The following is a 15,449-nucleotide window of genomic DNA, read 5'->3' on the forward strand; positions in this document are numbered from 1 at the left end:
AAATGATGGTGTTTTCTAAATATACAATCAGGTCATCTGAAAACAGAGACAATTTGACTTTCTCTTTTCCTATTTGAATACGCTTTATTTCTTTCTCTTGCCTGATTGCCCTGGCCAGAACTTCCAATTCTATGTTGACTAGGAGTGGTGAGAGAGGGCATCCTTGTCGTGTGCCGGTTTTCAAAGGGAATGCTTCCAGCTTTTGCCCATTCAGTATGATATTGGCTGTGGGTTTGTCATAGATAGCCCTTCTTATTTTGAATTGGCTGTGGGTTTGTCATAAATAGAGCTTATTATTTTAAGATATGTGCCATGAGTACCTACCTTATGGAGAGTTTTTAGCATGAAGGGTGTTGAATTTTGTCAAAGACCTTTTCTGCATCTATTGAGATAATTGTGGTTTTTGTCATTGGTTCCTTTTATGGGATGGATTATGTTTATTGATTTGCATATGTTGAACCAGACTTAAATCCCAGCGATGGAGCCAAATTGATCATGGTGGATAAACTTTTTGATGTGCTGCTGAATTCGATTTGCCAGTATTTTATTGAGGATTTTTGCATTGGTGTTCATCAGGGGTATTGGCCTGAAATTTTCTTTTTTCATTGTGTCCCTGCCAGGTTTTGGTATCAGGATGATGCTGGCCTCATAAAATGAGTTATGGAGAAGTCCCTCTTATTCTATTGTTTGGAATAGTTTCAGAAGGAATGGTACCAGCTCCACTTTGTACCTCTGGTAGAATTCAGCTGTGAATCCGTCTGGTTCTGGGCTTTTTGGTTGGTAGACTATTAATTATTACCTCTATTTCAGAACTTGTTATTGGTCTATGCAGGGATTCAGCTTCTTCTTGATTTAGTCTTGGTAGGGTGTATGTGTCCAGGAATTTATCCATTTCTTCTAGATTTTCCAGTTTATTTGCATAGAGGTGTTTATAGTATTCCCTAATGGTAGTTTGTATTTTTGTGGGATCAGTGGTGATATCCCTCTATTATTTTTTATTTTGTCTGTCTGATTTTTCTCTCTTCTTCTTTCTTAGTCTGGCTAGCAAGTAGTCTATGTATTTTGTTAGTCTTTTCAAAAAACCAGCTCCTAGATTCATTGATTTTTTTGTGTGTGTCTCTATCTCCTTCAGTTCTGCTCTGATCTTAGTTATTTTTTATCTTCTGCTAGCTTTTGAATTTGTTTGCTCTTGCTTCTCTAGTTCTTTTAATTATGATGTCGGGGTATCAATTTTAGATCTTTACTGCTTTCTTCTGTGGACATTTAGTGCTATAAATTTTCCTCTAAACACTGCTTTGACTGTGTCACAGAAATTCTGGTAGGTTATATCTTTGTCCTCATTGGTTTCAAGGAACTTATTTATTTCTGCCTTAATTTTGCTATTTATCCAGTAGTCATTCAGAAGCAGGTTGTTCAGTTTCTATGTAGTTGTGTAGTTTTGAGTGAGTTTCTTAATCCTGAGTTCTTTTGATTGCGCTATGGTCCAAGAGACTGTTTGTTATGATTTGCATTCTTTTGCATTTGCTGAGGAATGTTTTAGTTCCAATTATCTGGTTGTTTTTAGAATACGTGCTATGTGGCACTGAGAAGAATGTATATTCTGTGGATTTTGGGTGGTTAGTTCTGTAGATGTCTATTAGGGTCAGCTTGGTCCAGAGCTAAGTTCAAGTCCTGAATATCCTTGTTAATGTTCTGTCTCATTGATCTTTCTAGTATTGACAGTGGGATGTTAAAGTCTCCCACTATTATTTTGTGGGAGCCTAAGTCTGTTTGTAGGTCTCTAAGAACTTGTCTTTATGAATCTGGGTACTCCTGTATTGGGTGCATATATATTTAGGATAGTTAGTTCTTCTTGTTGCATTGATCCCTTTACCATTATGTAATGCCCTTCTTTGTCTTTTTTTATCTTTGTTGGTTTAAAGTCTGTTTTACCAGAGACTAGGATTGCAACCCTGCTTTTTTTTTTTTTTTTTTCCATTTGCAAAAGAATCAAGACCATAGGTCTTGACTCTATCCAATTTGCCAGTCTATGTCTTTTAATTGGGGCATTTAGCCCATTTACATTTAAAGTTAATATTGTTAAGTGTAAATCTGATTCTGTCATTATGATGCTAGCTAATTATTTTGCCTGTTAGTTGATGCAGTTTTTTCATGTGTTGATGGCCTTTACAATTTGGTATGTTTTTGCAGTGGCTGGTACCAATTTTTCCTTTTCATGTTTAGTGCTTACTTCAGGAGCTTTCGTAAGGCAGGCCTCGTGGTGACAGAATCTCTCAACATTAGCTTGTCTATAAAGGATTTTATTTCTCCTTTGCTTATGAAGCTTAGTTTGGCTGGATATGAAATCTGGGTTGAAAGTTCTTTTCTTTAAGAATGTTGAATATTGGCCCCCACTCTCTTCTGGCTTGTAGGGTTTCTGCAGAGAGATCTGCTGTTAATCTGATGGGCATCCCTTTGTGGGTAACCTGAACTTTCTCTCTGGCTGCCTTTAATGGTTTTTCCTTCATTCAACCTTGGTGAATCTGATGATTATGTCTTGGGGTTGCTCTTCTCAAGGAGTATCTTTGTGTATTCTCTATATTTCCTAAATTTGAATGTTGGCCTGTCTTGCTAGGTTGGGGAAGTTCTCCTGGATGATATCCTGAAGAGTGTTTTCCAACTTGGTTCCATTATCCTTGTCACTTTCAGTTCCATCAGGTCATTTGTGTGCTTCTCCAAACTGGTTATTCTGGTTAGCAGTTCCCATAACCTCTTTTCAAGGTTCTTAACTTCCTTGAGGAGTTGTGTTCCTTTGGAGGAGAAAAGGCATTCTGGTTTTTGGAATTTTTAGCCTTTTTGTGTTGGTTTTTCCTCATCTTTAGATTTATCTACCTTTGGTCTTTGATGTTGGTGAGGTTTGGGTGGAGTTTCTGTGTAGATGTCTTTTTGGATAATGTTGATACTATTCCTTTCTGTTTGTTAGTTTTACTTTTCAACAGTCAGGCCTCTCAGCAGCAAGTCTGCTGGAGTTTGCTGGAGGTCTACTCCAGACCCTGTTTATCTGTATCACCAGCAGACGCTGCAGAACAGCAAAGATTGCTGCCTGTTCCTTCCTCTGGAAGATTTGTCCCAGAGGGGCACCCACCAGCTGCCAGCCAGAACTCTCCTGTTTGAGGTGTCTGTCGACCCCTGCTGGGAGGTGTCTCCCAGTCAGGAGACACAGGGGTCAGGGACCCACTTGAGGAGACCTTAGCAGAGACCTTAGCAGAGCTCAAGCACTGTCCTGGGAGATCTGCTGCTTTCTTCAGAGCCAGCAGGCCAGGAATGTTTAAGTCTGCTGAAGCTGAGCCCACAGCCACCCCTCCCCTCATGTGCTCTGTCCCAGGGAGATGGGGGTTTTATAACCCCCTGATTGGGGCTGCTGCCTTTCTTTCAGAGAAGCCCTGCCCAGAAAGGAGAAATCTAGAGAGGCAGTCTGGCTACAGCAGCTTTGCTGAGCTGCGGTGACCTCTGCCAGTTTGAACTTCCAGGAAGCTTTGTTTATATCGTGAGGGGAAAACTGCCTACTCAGGCCTTAGTAATGGTGGATGCCCCTCCCCCCACCAAGCTCAAGTGTCCCAGGTCGACTTCAGACTGCTGTGCTGGCAGTGAGAATTTCAAGCCCAAGAAACTTAGCTTGCTGGGCTCTGTGGGGGTGGGATTCACTGAGCTAGACCACAAACAAATAGAGTCTCTCCAAAGTCAGCGAAGTACTGGGTCTCACTCTAGGCCCACAGCTACCACTGCTTGGTTACTGCCAATATTCACTCAAGGCCCAAGGGCTCTTCCATCTGCAGGTAGCAAATCCAGCCTAGTTCAAGTCCTCCCCTTCAGGGCAGCAAGCTACTCCCCAGCCTGCAGCAGATCCCAGAATGCCATCAGGCAGCCAGGGCCTACTGTCAGGAACTTTAGGAATCTACTTGGTTCTGGATTCTACACCAGCTGAGCTGGCACCCAAGCTGTAAGACAAAAGCTTTCCCACTCTTCCCTCTTTTTTCCTCAAGTAGAAGGAGTCTCTCCCTGTAGCAGGTACTGCCTGGCTATAGCTGATACTCACTCAAGGCCCAAAGGCCCTTCAGTCAGCTTGTGGTGAATGCTCCCAGGTTTAGGACTCTCCCATCAAGGTAGTGGGCTCCCCTTTAGCCCAGGGCAGGTCCAGAAATGCCATCCAGAAGCCAAGGCTTGGAACTGGGGACCCGAGTAGGCTTCTTGGTTCTCTACCCCACTGTGGCCAAGCTGGTGCCCAAGCTGCAAAAAAAGTTCCCTTTACTCTTCCTTCTCCTTACCTCAAGCAGAGGAAGTCCCTTTCTGTGGCCACCATAGCTTGGAATGCACTGGGTCACACCTGAAGCCAGCACAGCCCTGGCTCTTTCCCAAGTCCCATGGTGAGTACTGCCTGAATGCTGCTGATGTTTATTCAGGGCCCAGGTTCCCTTTAGTTATCAGGTGATAAATCCTTCCAGGACTGGGTCATTCCCTTTAAGGCAGTACATTCCCTTCTGGCCCCGGGTGTGTCTAAAAATGTGATCAGGGAGCTGGGGCTTGGAAAGGGGTCTTTGGGACTCTGCCTGGTGCTGTATCCTACTGTAGCTGAGCTGGTATCCAGGTTGCAAGACAAAGTCCCCTTTGCTTTCCCATCTGCTCTCCTCAAGAGGAAAAGAGTCTCTCCTGGAGCTGTGAGCTGCACTTCCTGGGATTGGGGGTGGGGTGATGTAAGCACTTCCTTGGCTCCTAGCTGGTATCTCACTAGGTCATGTGTACCCTAACTCCACTGCCAAGCCCAGCATAGTACCAGGACTTGCCCAGGAATTGCAGTCCTTGTGGCCTAGACTGCCTTGCAAACTTAATTAGAACCCCAGAGTGCTTTAGCCTGCCATGGTGGGGCTTGCTTGAACTCTGATTTTGACCAATGGGATGGGCGGTTCCCCTCTGGCTAGGGCTGATCTAACTGCTCTCTCTCTGTGAGTACTGGCTGAATTCTGCCCCATGTTGCTTTCAGCTGTGGCAGGCAGCACTGAGTTCTAATGCAAAGTCCCACAATCACTGCACTCTCTCTCCCACAAGCATAGATTCCCTCTCCACACCATGTGGCTGCTGCCAAGAGATCAAGAAATGGTGGTATTGGCAAGTTAAGACTGTCTTTCCTATTTTCTTCAGTGCCTCTTTCAGTGATACAATCATACAATATGTGCTCTTCTCATGTCTAGCTTCTTTCACTTCATTTAATGCTTTTCAGGTTTATCCATGATGGGGCTTGTATCAGGAGTTCTTTCCTTTTTATAAATGAATCCATTGTATGAAGATCCATACTTTTTATGTAGTATTTTCATTATCGTTCAATTTCAGTTATTTAAAAATTTTCATTCCATCTTGCATGACTCATGGCCATGAGTGATTCTGAAATGTGTTACTGAATTGCCAAATTATGGAAATAGAAAAATTCATCTCTTTGTTATTGATTTTAACTAAATTGCATCATGGTCAGAGAATGTGTTCTTATGACACTGGTTCTTTGAATTATTAGAACATTTTCTTTATGGAATAACAAGTAGCCATATTTTGTAAATGTTTCATGTTGCTTGAGAAGAATGTATACTCAAACTGTTGAATAGGAGCTTATTTATTTATATCTGTTAAATCAAGCTTGTTACTTGTGTTGCTCTACGTCTTCTGTATCTTTTCTAATTTTTGTTTACTTGTTGAGAAATGTGTTTTAAAATCTTCCACTGTTAAATTGGATTTTCAGCTTTGTCCTGTAGTTTTTTACTTGATGTATTTTGAGAATTTGGGGGTAGAGGGCATATACAAGTTTAGAATTTTTATATCTTTTTGGTGAATTAATTTTTTATTGTTATACAGTGACCCCTTCTGGGTTTAATAATGCTTTTTTGGCTGGGCGCGGTGGCTCAAGCCTGTAATCCCAGCACTTTGGGAGGCCGAGGCGGGTGGATCACGAGGTCAAGAGATCGAGACCATCCTGGTCAACATGGTGAAACCTCGTCTCTACTAAAAATACAAAAAATCAGCTGGGCATGGTGGCACGTGCCTGTAATCCCAGCTACTGAGGAGGCTGAGGCAGGAGAATTGCCTGAACCCAGGAGGCGGAGGTTGTGGTGAGCCGAGATTGCGCCATTGCACTCCAGCCTGGGTAACAACAGTGAAACTCCGTCTCAAAAAAATAAAAAAATAAAAAAAATAATAATAATAATGCTTTTTGGGGCCAGGTGTGGTGGTGCACACCTGCAATCCCAGCACTTTGGTAGGCCGAGGCAAGTGGATAATCTGAGCCCAGGAGTTCAAGACCAGCCTGGGCAACATGGCGAAATCCCACCTTTACAAAAAATTAGCCAGGTGTGGTGGCATGCACCTATAGTCCCAGCTACTCCAGAGACTCAGGGGGGAGGATCAGCTGAGCCTGGTAGGTTGAGGCTGAAGTGAGCCAAGACTCCTCCACTTTACTCCAGCATGGTCGACAAGAGTGAGAACCTGTCTCAAAATAATAATAATAATGAATTGTTGGCTTAAAGTCTCCTTTATATGATATTAGTAGAGCATAACTAGCTTTATTTTATTAAATAATATTTTCTTAGTATTCCTTTCAGTTTTCCCATGTCCTCTTTTTTTTTTTTTTTTTTTTTTTTTTTTGCTTGATCAACAGAGCATGTTTTTGTTGTTCAGGCTGGAGTACAGTGGCACGATCTTGGCTCACTGCAACCTCTGCCTCCCGGCTTCGCCCTCCTGAGTAGCTGGGATTACGGGCGCCCACCACCATGCCCAGCAAATTTTTGTGTTTTTAGTAGTGATGGGGTTTTGCCATGTTGCCCAGGCTGGTCTTGAACTCCTGACCTCAGGTGATCTGCCTGCTTCAGACTCCCAAAGTGCTGGGATTACAAGTGTGAGCTACCATGCCTAACCCTCACCATGTCCTTCTAAGTGAGATATGTCTCATAAACCAGATTTAGCTGAATTTTTTAGTCCAGCATGTCAAGGTTTAGCCCACTATGTCAACTTGTTATTCTTTTAACTTGTGAGTTTAGTCCATTTATGTTTATTGTCACTATATTTGGACCCATATTTTCTGTTTCCATTGGTTTTGTTCTTCCACTCCCATTCTTTGGTCTCCTGTTTGGCTCATTTTGAATTTTTTTTTTTTTTTCATTTGTTTAAGAAGTTTTCTTCAACTTTCCCCACTCCCACCCTTTACTGATTTGAAAGTTATACATTTTGGCTGGGCACAGTGGCTAACACCTGTAATCCCAGCACTTTGGGATCACGAGGTCAAGAGATCGAGACCATTCTGGCCAACATGGTGAAACCCTGTCTCTACTAAAAATACAAAAATTAGCTGGATGTGGTGATGCATGCCTGTAGTCGCAGCTACTTGGGAGGCTGAGGCAGGAGACTTGCTTGAACTGGAATCAGAGATTGCAGTGAACCGAGATCGTGCTATTTGCTTCACCCTGGCAGCAGAGTGAGACTCTGTCTTAAAAAAAAAAAAAAAAAAAAAAAAGTTATACATTTTATTTCTATTTCTGATTTTTCTAATATTCTACAAATTAGAACATCATTCTTGTTTTATATAAAAAATTGACATTTACCCATATTCTTCCTGTCTTAACTATTTCTTTCTATATTTCAGATCTTCATTGTGAGTTCATTTTCTTTTTTCCTTTACTGCATCCTTTAGTTTAGATCTTTTTTTTTTTTTTTTTTTTTAGATGGAGTTTTGCTCTGTTGCCCAGGCTGGGGTACAGTGGCGCAATCTTGGCTCACTATGACTTCCGCCTCCTGGGTTCAAGTGATTCTCCTGTCTCAGCCTCCTGAGTAGCTGGGATTACAGATGCCCATGTCACCATGCCTGCTAATTTTTGTATTTTGTGTAGAGACGGGGTTTCCCCATGTTGGCCAGGCTAGTCTCAAACTCCTGGCCTCAAGTGATCCACCCACCTCAGCCTCCCAGAGTGCTGGGATTACAGGTGTGAGCCATTGCGCCCTGCATCTTCTGTGGTTTTCTGCCTTCTATGGTTGCTGTTGAGAAATCTTCAGTTAGGCTAATTATTTTTCCTTTATAGTAAATTCAACTTGTCTATTTGACTGCTTTTAGGATGTGCTCTTTGTTTTTGGTATTTTGCCCTTTCGGTACAGTATCTAAATGTGTAATTTTTATTTGTTTTAATTTTTGCTGGTATAAATTTTATTTCTTATATTTGTGTCTTTTACTAGTTCTGGAAAATGCTCAAACTTTTTTTCTTTTTAGTGTGATAAAATATGCATGACTCAATGATTATCTTTAGAAATATTCCCTGTCCCCCATTTTCTCTGTTTTCTGCTTCCAGAACTCTAATAAGCTTAGGGTGGACCTTGTCATTGATTCCTCATATATTTTAACTTCTATTTCATATTTTCATCCCCCTTTCCTGCTATACTACATTCTGTTTTTCAGATTTGTTTCTCACTAATTGTCTCTTCTTGCATCTAATGTACTATTTAATATATACACCAAGAATTCTTCCCCCAACAATACTTTTTATTTATAAAAGTTCTATTTGTTGTTTTATAAATTTGCTTAGTCAATTTTATAGTCCCTTGCTCTTTCTCACTTTTTGACTCACATCCATATCTAAAAATACAAATATCTGAAGTTCTTAGGGGGTCTAAATCTATTTTTTTCCCCCAGTGTTCTTGTGGTAGCTAGTTTCTTTAGCGATTTGTGAATACCATACAGAATTTTTTGTTAAAGAAAATTCATATTGCCTCTTTCCAGAGTCAAGGAATACTCACAGCCTGGTGACCACTTTAACCCTCTTCCAGAGCCTTTAGTTTAACATGGTAATTGTGGGTTCAGCTTAGTTTCCTTGTGTTTGCCAAGGGCTTTGTCTGGCAGTGTCAGCAAAGGCATTGCCCAGAGCATACCCGCCTTTCTTTGCTTGCTGCTTCTCTCTCCTGGCTCCAGTTCAGCTTACATTTTGTTTTGTTTACTTCTAACAAGTCCAGCAGTACATTAAACCTATATTTTATGTAGAGAAGCCAGGAGAGCAGAGAAAAAAGTGTATTTTATAGATTTAGTAAGGATTTTTTTTTTTTTTTGCAAGGGAGGGTGCTTCTGAGTATCTAGCCTACTAAATTTCTGGGTAGCATTTTTCATTAGCCGTATTGATACGAACATTTTGAATATATTCAGTGTCCCCGAGACCAAAAGAACACTGGCACTACTTGTAGAAATGGAAACTGGGACAAATTTTCTGAAGAATGTAAACATTCCAGACTTTGAGTAATTTTACTTTAAGAACTCTACTGAGGAAATAATTTGAAATGCCCTCAAAGATTTATGCTCTGAGATATTCACTCAAATTGTATTTCACAAAATGGAACAAAACTAAGCCTTTGAGCTAGACCTTTCTTACTCATCTGCCTATCTTAATCCCAATGTCATGCATCTGTAGCATTAAAATAAAATGAAACCAAACTACATGAATCTATACCAAAAGCACTGTAAGGTAAAGCAGATCATTATTGAAAATTTCTGGGGAAGAGAGAGGAGGGAGGTTACCCTTCATCTTATCCAACAATATTTCCTTAAAGATCCTTTAACACATCTCTCCATTCCCCAAACTCTATTTCTGCAGCCTACAACCTTCCTTGCTGTGACTCTGCCTCTGCATCAGCAATTTCTATTCCCTTCGCCACAACCAGGATTATTCTTCTCACTTCTTTCTCTGGCCACCTCTGGAATATTTTCCATTCCTAGATTTTCTCCTCTGTTTTTTTTCCTCCTATGTTCAACTAAAATCTTTACTGATAAAGTCCGTTTGAAAATTTTTAAATCTTCTGTATATTTCTAACTGTTTTATATTATGTATTTGAACTTAAAACCTAATTCATCCTTTAGCTTCCTTATTGTAAGGTTAAATAACCCTGATTTACCTAAATATTCCTTTTGAATTTGTTTTCTTTTTAATTACTTTGGCTGTTTTTACTTTTTTTTTTTTACTTTTTTCGTATTATTTTATAGTATCCCAAACTGAGCACAGAATTTTAATAATAGTGTAATAGAGCTATTACTTTCTTGTCCTTAGATGTATTACATTCTTTAAGCTCTCTGTACAGCAACACTGTTCACCTTTGTATGTAAGAGAAATTTACATTTCATTTTTTTAAATGGCCCTAATAATAGTTGAATATGTTAGAAAGTGTAAAAATCATGTACTTTTTTTGTCTCTATGTGTGTCTATGCTGAGTAACAAATGACATAGAGATGGTATCCAATGTATACAAAATGGATCATGTAGAAAACTGACTCAAAAACTGGTTCCCATTGTTGCAATAGGGCATAATTATTTTATGTTTGTCTTGATATATAGGCTTAAAACTTGGAAGTAATTTTTTAGTAGAGTTTTGCCTCTGGAGGATTTGGTTTGTATATTTGACTCTCTAAATGTTTAAAACATTTAAAAACACAAGACAGTGCTGTTTTTTGATCACAAAAGAGTGTGCTATCTTTTGGCATGTGTATGATCTTTCTTTTCCTCTGAGATCACTACTACTCAAGCTCTAGCTTAAGTGAGAAATGTGAAAATGCTGCTTATTGTTATGCCCTGTTTTTTTTTTTTTTTTTTTGAGACGGAGTTTCGCTCTTGTTACCCAGGCTGGAGTGCAATGGCGCGATCTCGGCTCACCGCAACCTCCGCCTCCTGGGTCCAGGCAATTCTCCTGCCTCAGCCTCCTGAGTAGCTGGGATTACAGGCACGCGCCACCATGCCCAGCTAATTTTTTGTATTTTTAGTGGAGACAGGGTTTCACCATGTTGACCAGGATGGTCTCGATCTCTTGACCTCGTGATCCACCCGCCTCGGCCTCCCAAAGTGCTGGGATTACAGGCTTGAGCCACCGCGCCCGGCTTATGCCCTGTTTTTAAAAGAATAAAGCAGCCTTTGAATTAAAAGTAGACCATATCCTTAATAGCCCTATGTAGAAGAATGAACCTGAACTCCTATCTCTTACCATATACAAAATCAACTCAAAATGGATCAAGAACCTAAATGTAAGACCCAAAACTATTAAAATATGAGGGAAAAACCTAGGGAAAATGTTCCTGGATATTTTTCTAGACAAAGAATTTATGACTAAGACCTCAAAAGCACAGAGAACAAAATCAAAAATAGATAAAAGGGACTTAATTAAAATAAAAAGATTCTGAACAGCAAAATAAATTATCAAGAAAGTGCAGGTACAGTCTCTTCAGTGGGATAAAATATTTGAAAACTATCAATCCAGCAAGGGACTAATATCCGGAATATAGGAGGAATTCAAATAATTCAAGAAAAATAAACACTAAAAAGTTGGCAAGGCTGGGCGCGGTGGCTCATGCCTATAATCCCAGCACTTTGGGAGGCTGAGGTGGGCAGTACATGAGGTCAGGAGTTTGAGACCAGCCTGACCAACATGGTGAAACCCCATCTCTACTAAAAATACAAAAATTAGCTGGCCATGGTGATACACGCCTATAGTCCCAGCTACTCAGGAGGCTGAGGCAGGAGAATCGCTTGAAACTGAGAGGCGGAAGTTGCAGTGAGCTGAGATTGCACCACTGCACTCCAGCCAGGGCGACAGAGTGACACTCCGTCTCAAAAAAAAAAAAAAAAGTGGGCAAAGGACATGAATAGACATTTCTCAAAAGAAAACATAACAATGGTCAACAGGTATATGAAAAAGTGCTAAACATCACTCATCATCAGGGAAATGCAAATCAAATCTGCGATGAGATATCAGCTTATCCCAGTCAGAATGGCTGTTATTAAAAAGACAAACAATAACAGATACTAGTGAGGATGCAGAGAAAAGAGAACTCTTACACACGGTTGGTAGGAATGTAAACTATGAAAAACACTATGAAATACAGCCACTATGAAAAACAGTATTGAGATTTCTCAGAAAATTAAAAATAGAATTATCATTTGATCCAGCAATCCTCTAATGGTTATATACCCAAAGGAAAAGAAACTAATATATCAAAGTGATACCTGCACTTCCATGATTATTCCATCTGTATTCACAATAGAGAGGATATGGAATCAACCCTAAGGGTCCATATATGCACAATGGAATACTGTTCAGCCATAAAAAGAATGAAATCCTGTTATTTGCAGCAACATGGATGGAAATGGAGGTCATTATCTTAAGTGAAATAAGCCAGGCACAAGAAGAAAAATATCACACATTCTCACTTATATGTGGGAGCTAAACATTTTGATCACATGCAGGTAGAGAGTAGAAAAATAGATAACAGAGACTGGAAAGGGTGAGTGGTAGGGGGATTGAGGAGGATGAAGAGAGGTGAGTTAAAGGGTACGAAGAAACAGTTAAATGGAAGGAATATATCAATGTTTGATAGCAGACCACAGTTATTATACTTAACATAAATGTATTATACTCAGATGACAAACACCCTAAATATCCTGACTTGACCACTACTCATTATATACATGTAACCAAATTTAACACGTGCCTCACAAATATGTACAAATTTTTAAAAGTAAACTATATCCTTGATCAGGCATGGTGGCCCACACCTGTTATCCTGGCACTTTGGGAGGCCAAGCCCAGAAGTTCAAAACTAGCCTGGGCAACATAGTGAGACCTTGTTTCTACAAAAAATTTTAAAAAATTATTCAGGCAAGGTGACACACCCTATAGTCCCAGCTACTTGGGAGGAGTCCTAGTTACTGAGGTGGGAAGATCTCTTGAGCCTGAAAGGTGGAAGCTATAGTGAGCTGTGATCATGCCACTGCACTCCAGCCTGGGCAACAGAGCAAGACCCTTTCTCAGAAAAAAAAAAGTAGACTATATCCTTAATCACAATAGCTAATATATGGAATCAATGTAAGTGTTCATCAATAGATGAACAGATAAAGATAATTATGGTACGTGTACACAATGGAATACTATTCAGCCTTCAAAAAGAAGGAAATCCTATCATTTGTGACTAAGTGAATGAACCCAGAGGACATCATGCAAAGTGAAATAAGCCAGACACAGAAAGACAAATACCAACTTATATGTGGAATCTAAAAAGTTGTACTCATAGAAGCAGAGAATAGAGTGAGTGGTAGGTAGTTGTGGAGAGGGCACTGGGGAGATGTCTGAAGGATACAAAATTTCAACTAGACAGGAGGAATAAGTTCAAACGATCTATTGTAAAATGTGGTGACTGTATTTAATAACAATATATTCTTGAAAATTGTTGAGAGAGGCTGGGCATGGTGGATCACACCTATAATCCCAGCACTTTGGGAGGCAAAGGCGAGAGGATCATTTGAGATCAGGAGTTCAAGACCACCCTGGCCAACATGGCAAAACCACATACCTACTGAAGATACAAAAATTAGCTGGGTGTGGTAGCTACTCAGGAGGCTGAGGCAGGAGAATCGCTTGAACCCCAGAAGTGGAGATTGCATTGAGCTGAGATTGTGCCACTGCACTCCAGCCTGGCTGACAGAGCAAGACTCTGTCTCAAAAACAACAACAAATTGTTAAGACAGTAGTGTTCTCACCACAAAAAATAGTATGTGAGGTAATACAAATGTTGATTAGCTAAATTTAGCCATTTCACAATGTATTACATATATCAAAACAATATGCTGTATGTGATAAATTATATGCTTTTGTCAATTAAACTAATAAAATCGTAGACCATATTCATTCAATATAAAATAAACATCCATTGTGTCAGAGTATCAGGGCATGGAGATCAGGAGGAACAAATATAAAATGGCCTATCAGAAAGCATAGAATAAGAATAGGTCCACCAAGGAAGGAACGGACTTTGGAATGTGAAAACTTAAATTTCAAAGGGACAGAGACTTAATAGAGCACCTGAATACCTCTGATGTTATACTGATATATTTATGTGTGTGTGTATATATATATATATATGTGTATGTATATATATATATATGTGTATATATATATATACATACATACACATACACACATATATACACACAAATGTGATTTTTATATATAAGATTATTTAAATTTTTATGTTTCCCTTTTGTATGTTTTAGACTCTGATTTGGTCAATTGAACACTTGACCTAATGATAAAATATTACAGTAAATATTCTTGCTGAATTTCTTCTTGTTCAACTTTTCTGTGCTTTTGTTTTAGCAAACAAAGATCACAAGGAAAAACATTCTCAAATGAGAGAATTTAGAGCACCTCAGTTTTCTAACTCTGAAAATGGTAAGAAATAATCATTTCACTCTCTATATAAATGATTCTTTAAAATTCTTCAATTTTCATTTAATGTTTATTTCCTTAACATTAGAAACTGTCTCAGTCTCTACATAAGAATGCAATTATGTGCCTCTACTTTGTAGCATATCACAATGGAAATTAAATATTTGTTCTGTATGTTTGGGCCCTATCAGAATGTATCTGTATAACCAGGACAGCTAGGGCTGTGTCCGTTTTTCTGTCTCATGTATCTCGACCACCAGCAGTATAGGCACTGGGTAGATATTTGTTGAATGAATGAATGAATGAATGAAATTTTTTATATTATCAGTGTCATTAGACACTAGCAAAATAGTAAATGTCATTCAATGTTAAATAAATAAAAAACACTATTTAAGAAACAAAAGTATGCCCCCAACATTCTAGTTTTCTTATCTATAAAATGAGGATCAAGAGTAAATTAAGGTACTTCCTAAGCATTAAATAACTACCTTGAATATCTTTCTCAAGCAATTTGGCTGTCAGTATTTTCTCCTAGTTTGTCATTTGTCTTGTGACTTTGTTTCTTTAAATTTTTTAAAGTTAAAAATGTTTTTAAAGTTTTAAATACAGTCAAATTTGTTAATCTTTTCTTTTATTGGATCTGGACTTCATAGTCAGAAAGCTTTTCTTAAACCCAGATTATAAAAGAATTATCTTATGCTTTCTTCTGGTATTTATACAGTATTATTTTTTACATTTAGATCTTGAATTTATTTGAAGTTAATTCATGTGTACAGTGTTAGCAATGGATCAAATGTTATCCCTTGCTTTTTTTTCCCCCAAATGGCTATCATATATATATATATATATATATATATATATATATATATTTTTTTTTTTTTTTTTTAGACAGTCTCGCTCTGTCACCCAGGCCGGAGAGCAGTGGCATGATCTCGGCTCACTGCAAACTTTGCCTTCTGGGTTCAAGCAATTCTTTTGTTTCAGCCTCCCGAATAGCTGGGATTACAGGTGTGTGCCACCACGCCCAGCTTTTTTTTGTATTTTTAGTAGAGACAGGGTTTTGTCATGTTGACCAGGCTGGTCTCAAACTTCTGACCTCAAGTGATCCGCCCACCTTGGCCTCCCAAGGTGGAAGGATTACAGGCATGAGCCACCTCGCCCGGCCCTTTATATATATATATATATATATATAT

General features: G+C 39.2%; 1 protein-coding gene across 5 annotated transcripts in view; it reads left to right on the forward strand.

The window, feature by feature from the left end:
* The window catches only part of ICA1L (islet cell autoantigen 1 like), a 73,191-nt gene that overhangs the window by 37,257 nt on the left and 20,485 nt on the right, over nt 1-15,449 (forward strand). For all 5 annotated transcript variants that reach the window (XM_032278627.1, XM_032278623.1, XM_032278624.1 and 2 more), the window contains exon 10: nt 14,185-14,259. In XM_032278627.1, the coding sequence (XP_032134518.1) occupies nt 14,185-14,259 (75 nt within the window). The remainder of the gene's footprint in view (nt 1-14,184; nt 14,260-15,449) is intronic.

Source organism: Sapajus apella, unplaced genomic scaffold, assembly GCF_009761245.1.
Source record: "Sapajus apella isolate SASKATOON/1434 unplaced genomic scaffold, GSC_monkey_1.0 scaffold10, whole genome shotgun sequence".
Classification (NCBI taxonomy): Eukaryota; Metazoa; Chordata; class Mammalia; order Primates; family Cebidae; genus Sapajus; species Sapajus apella.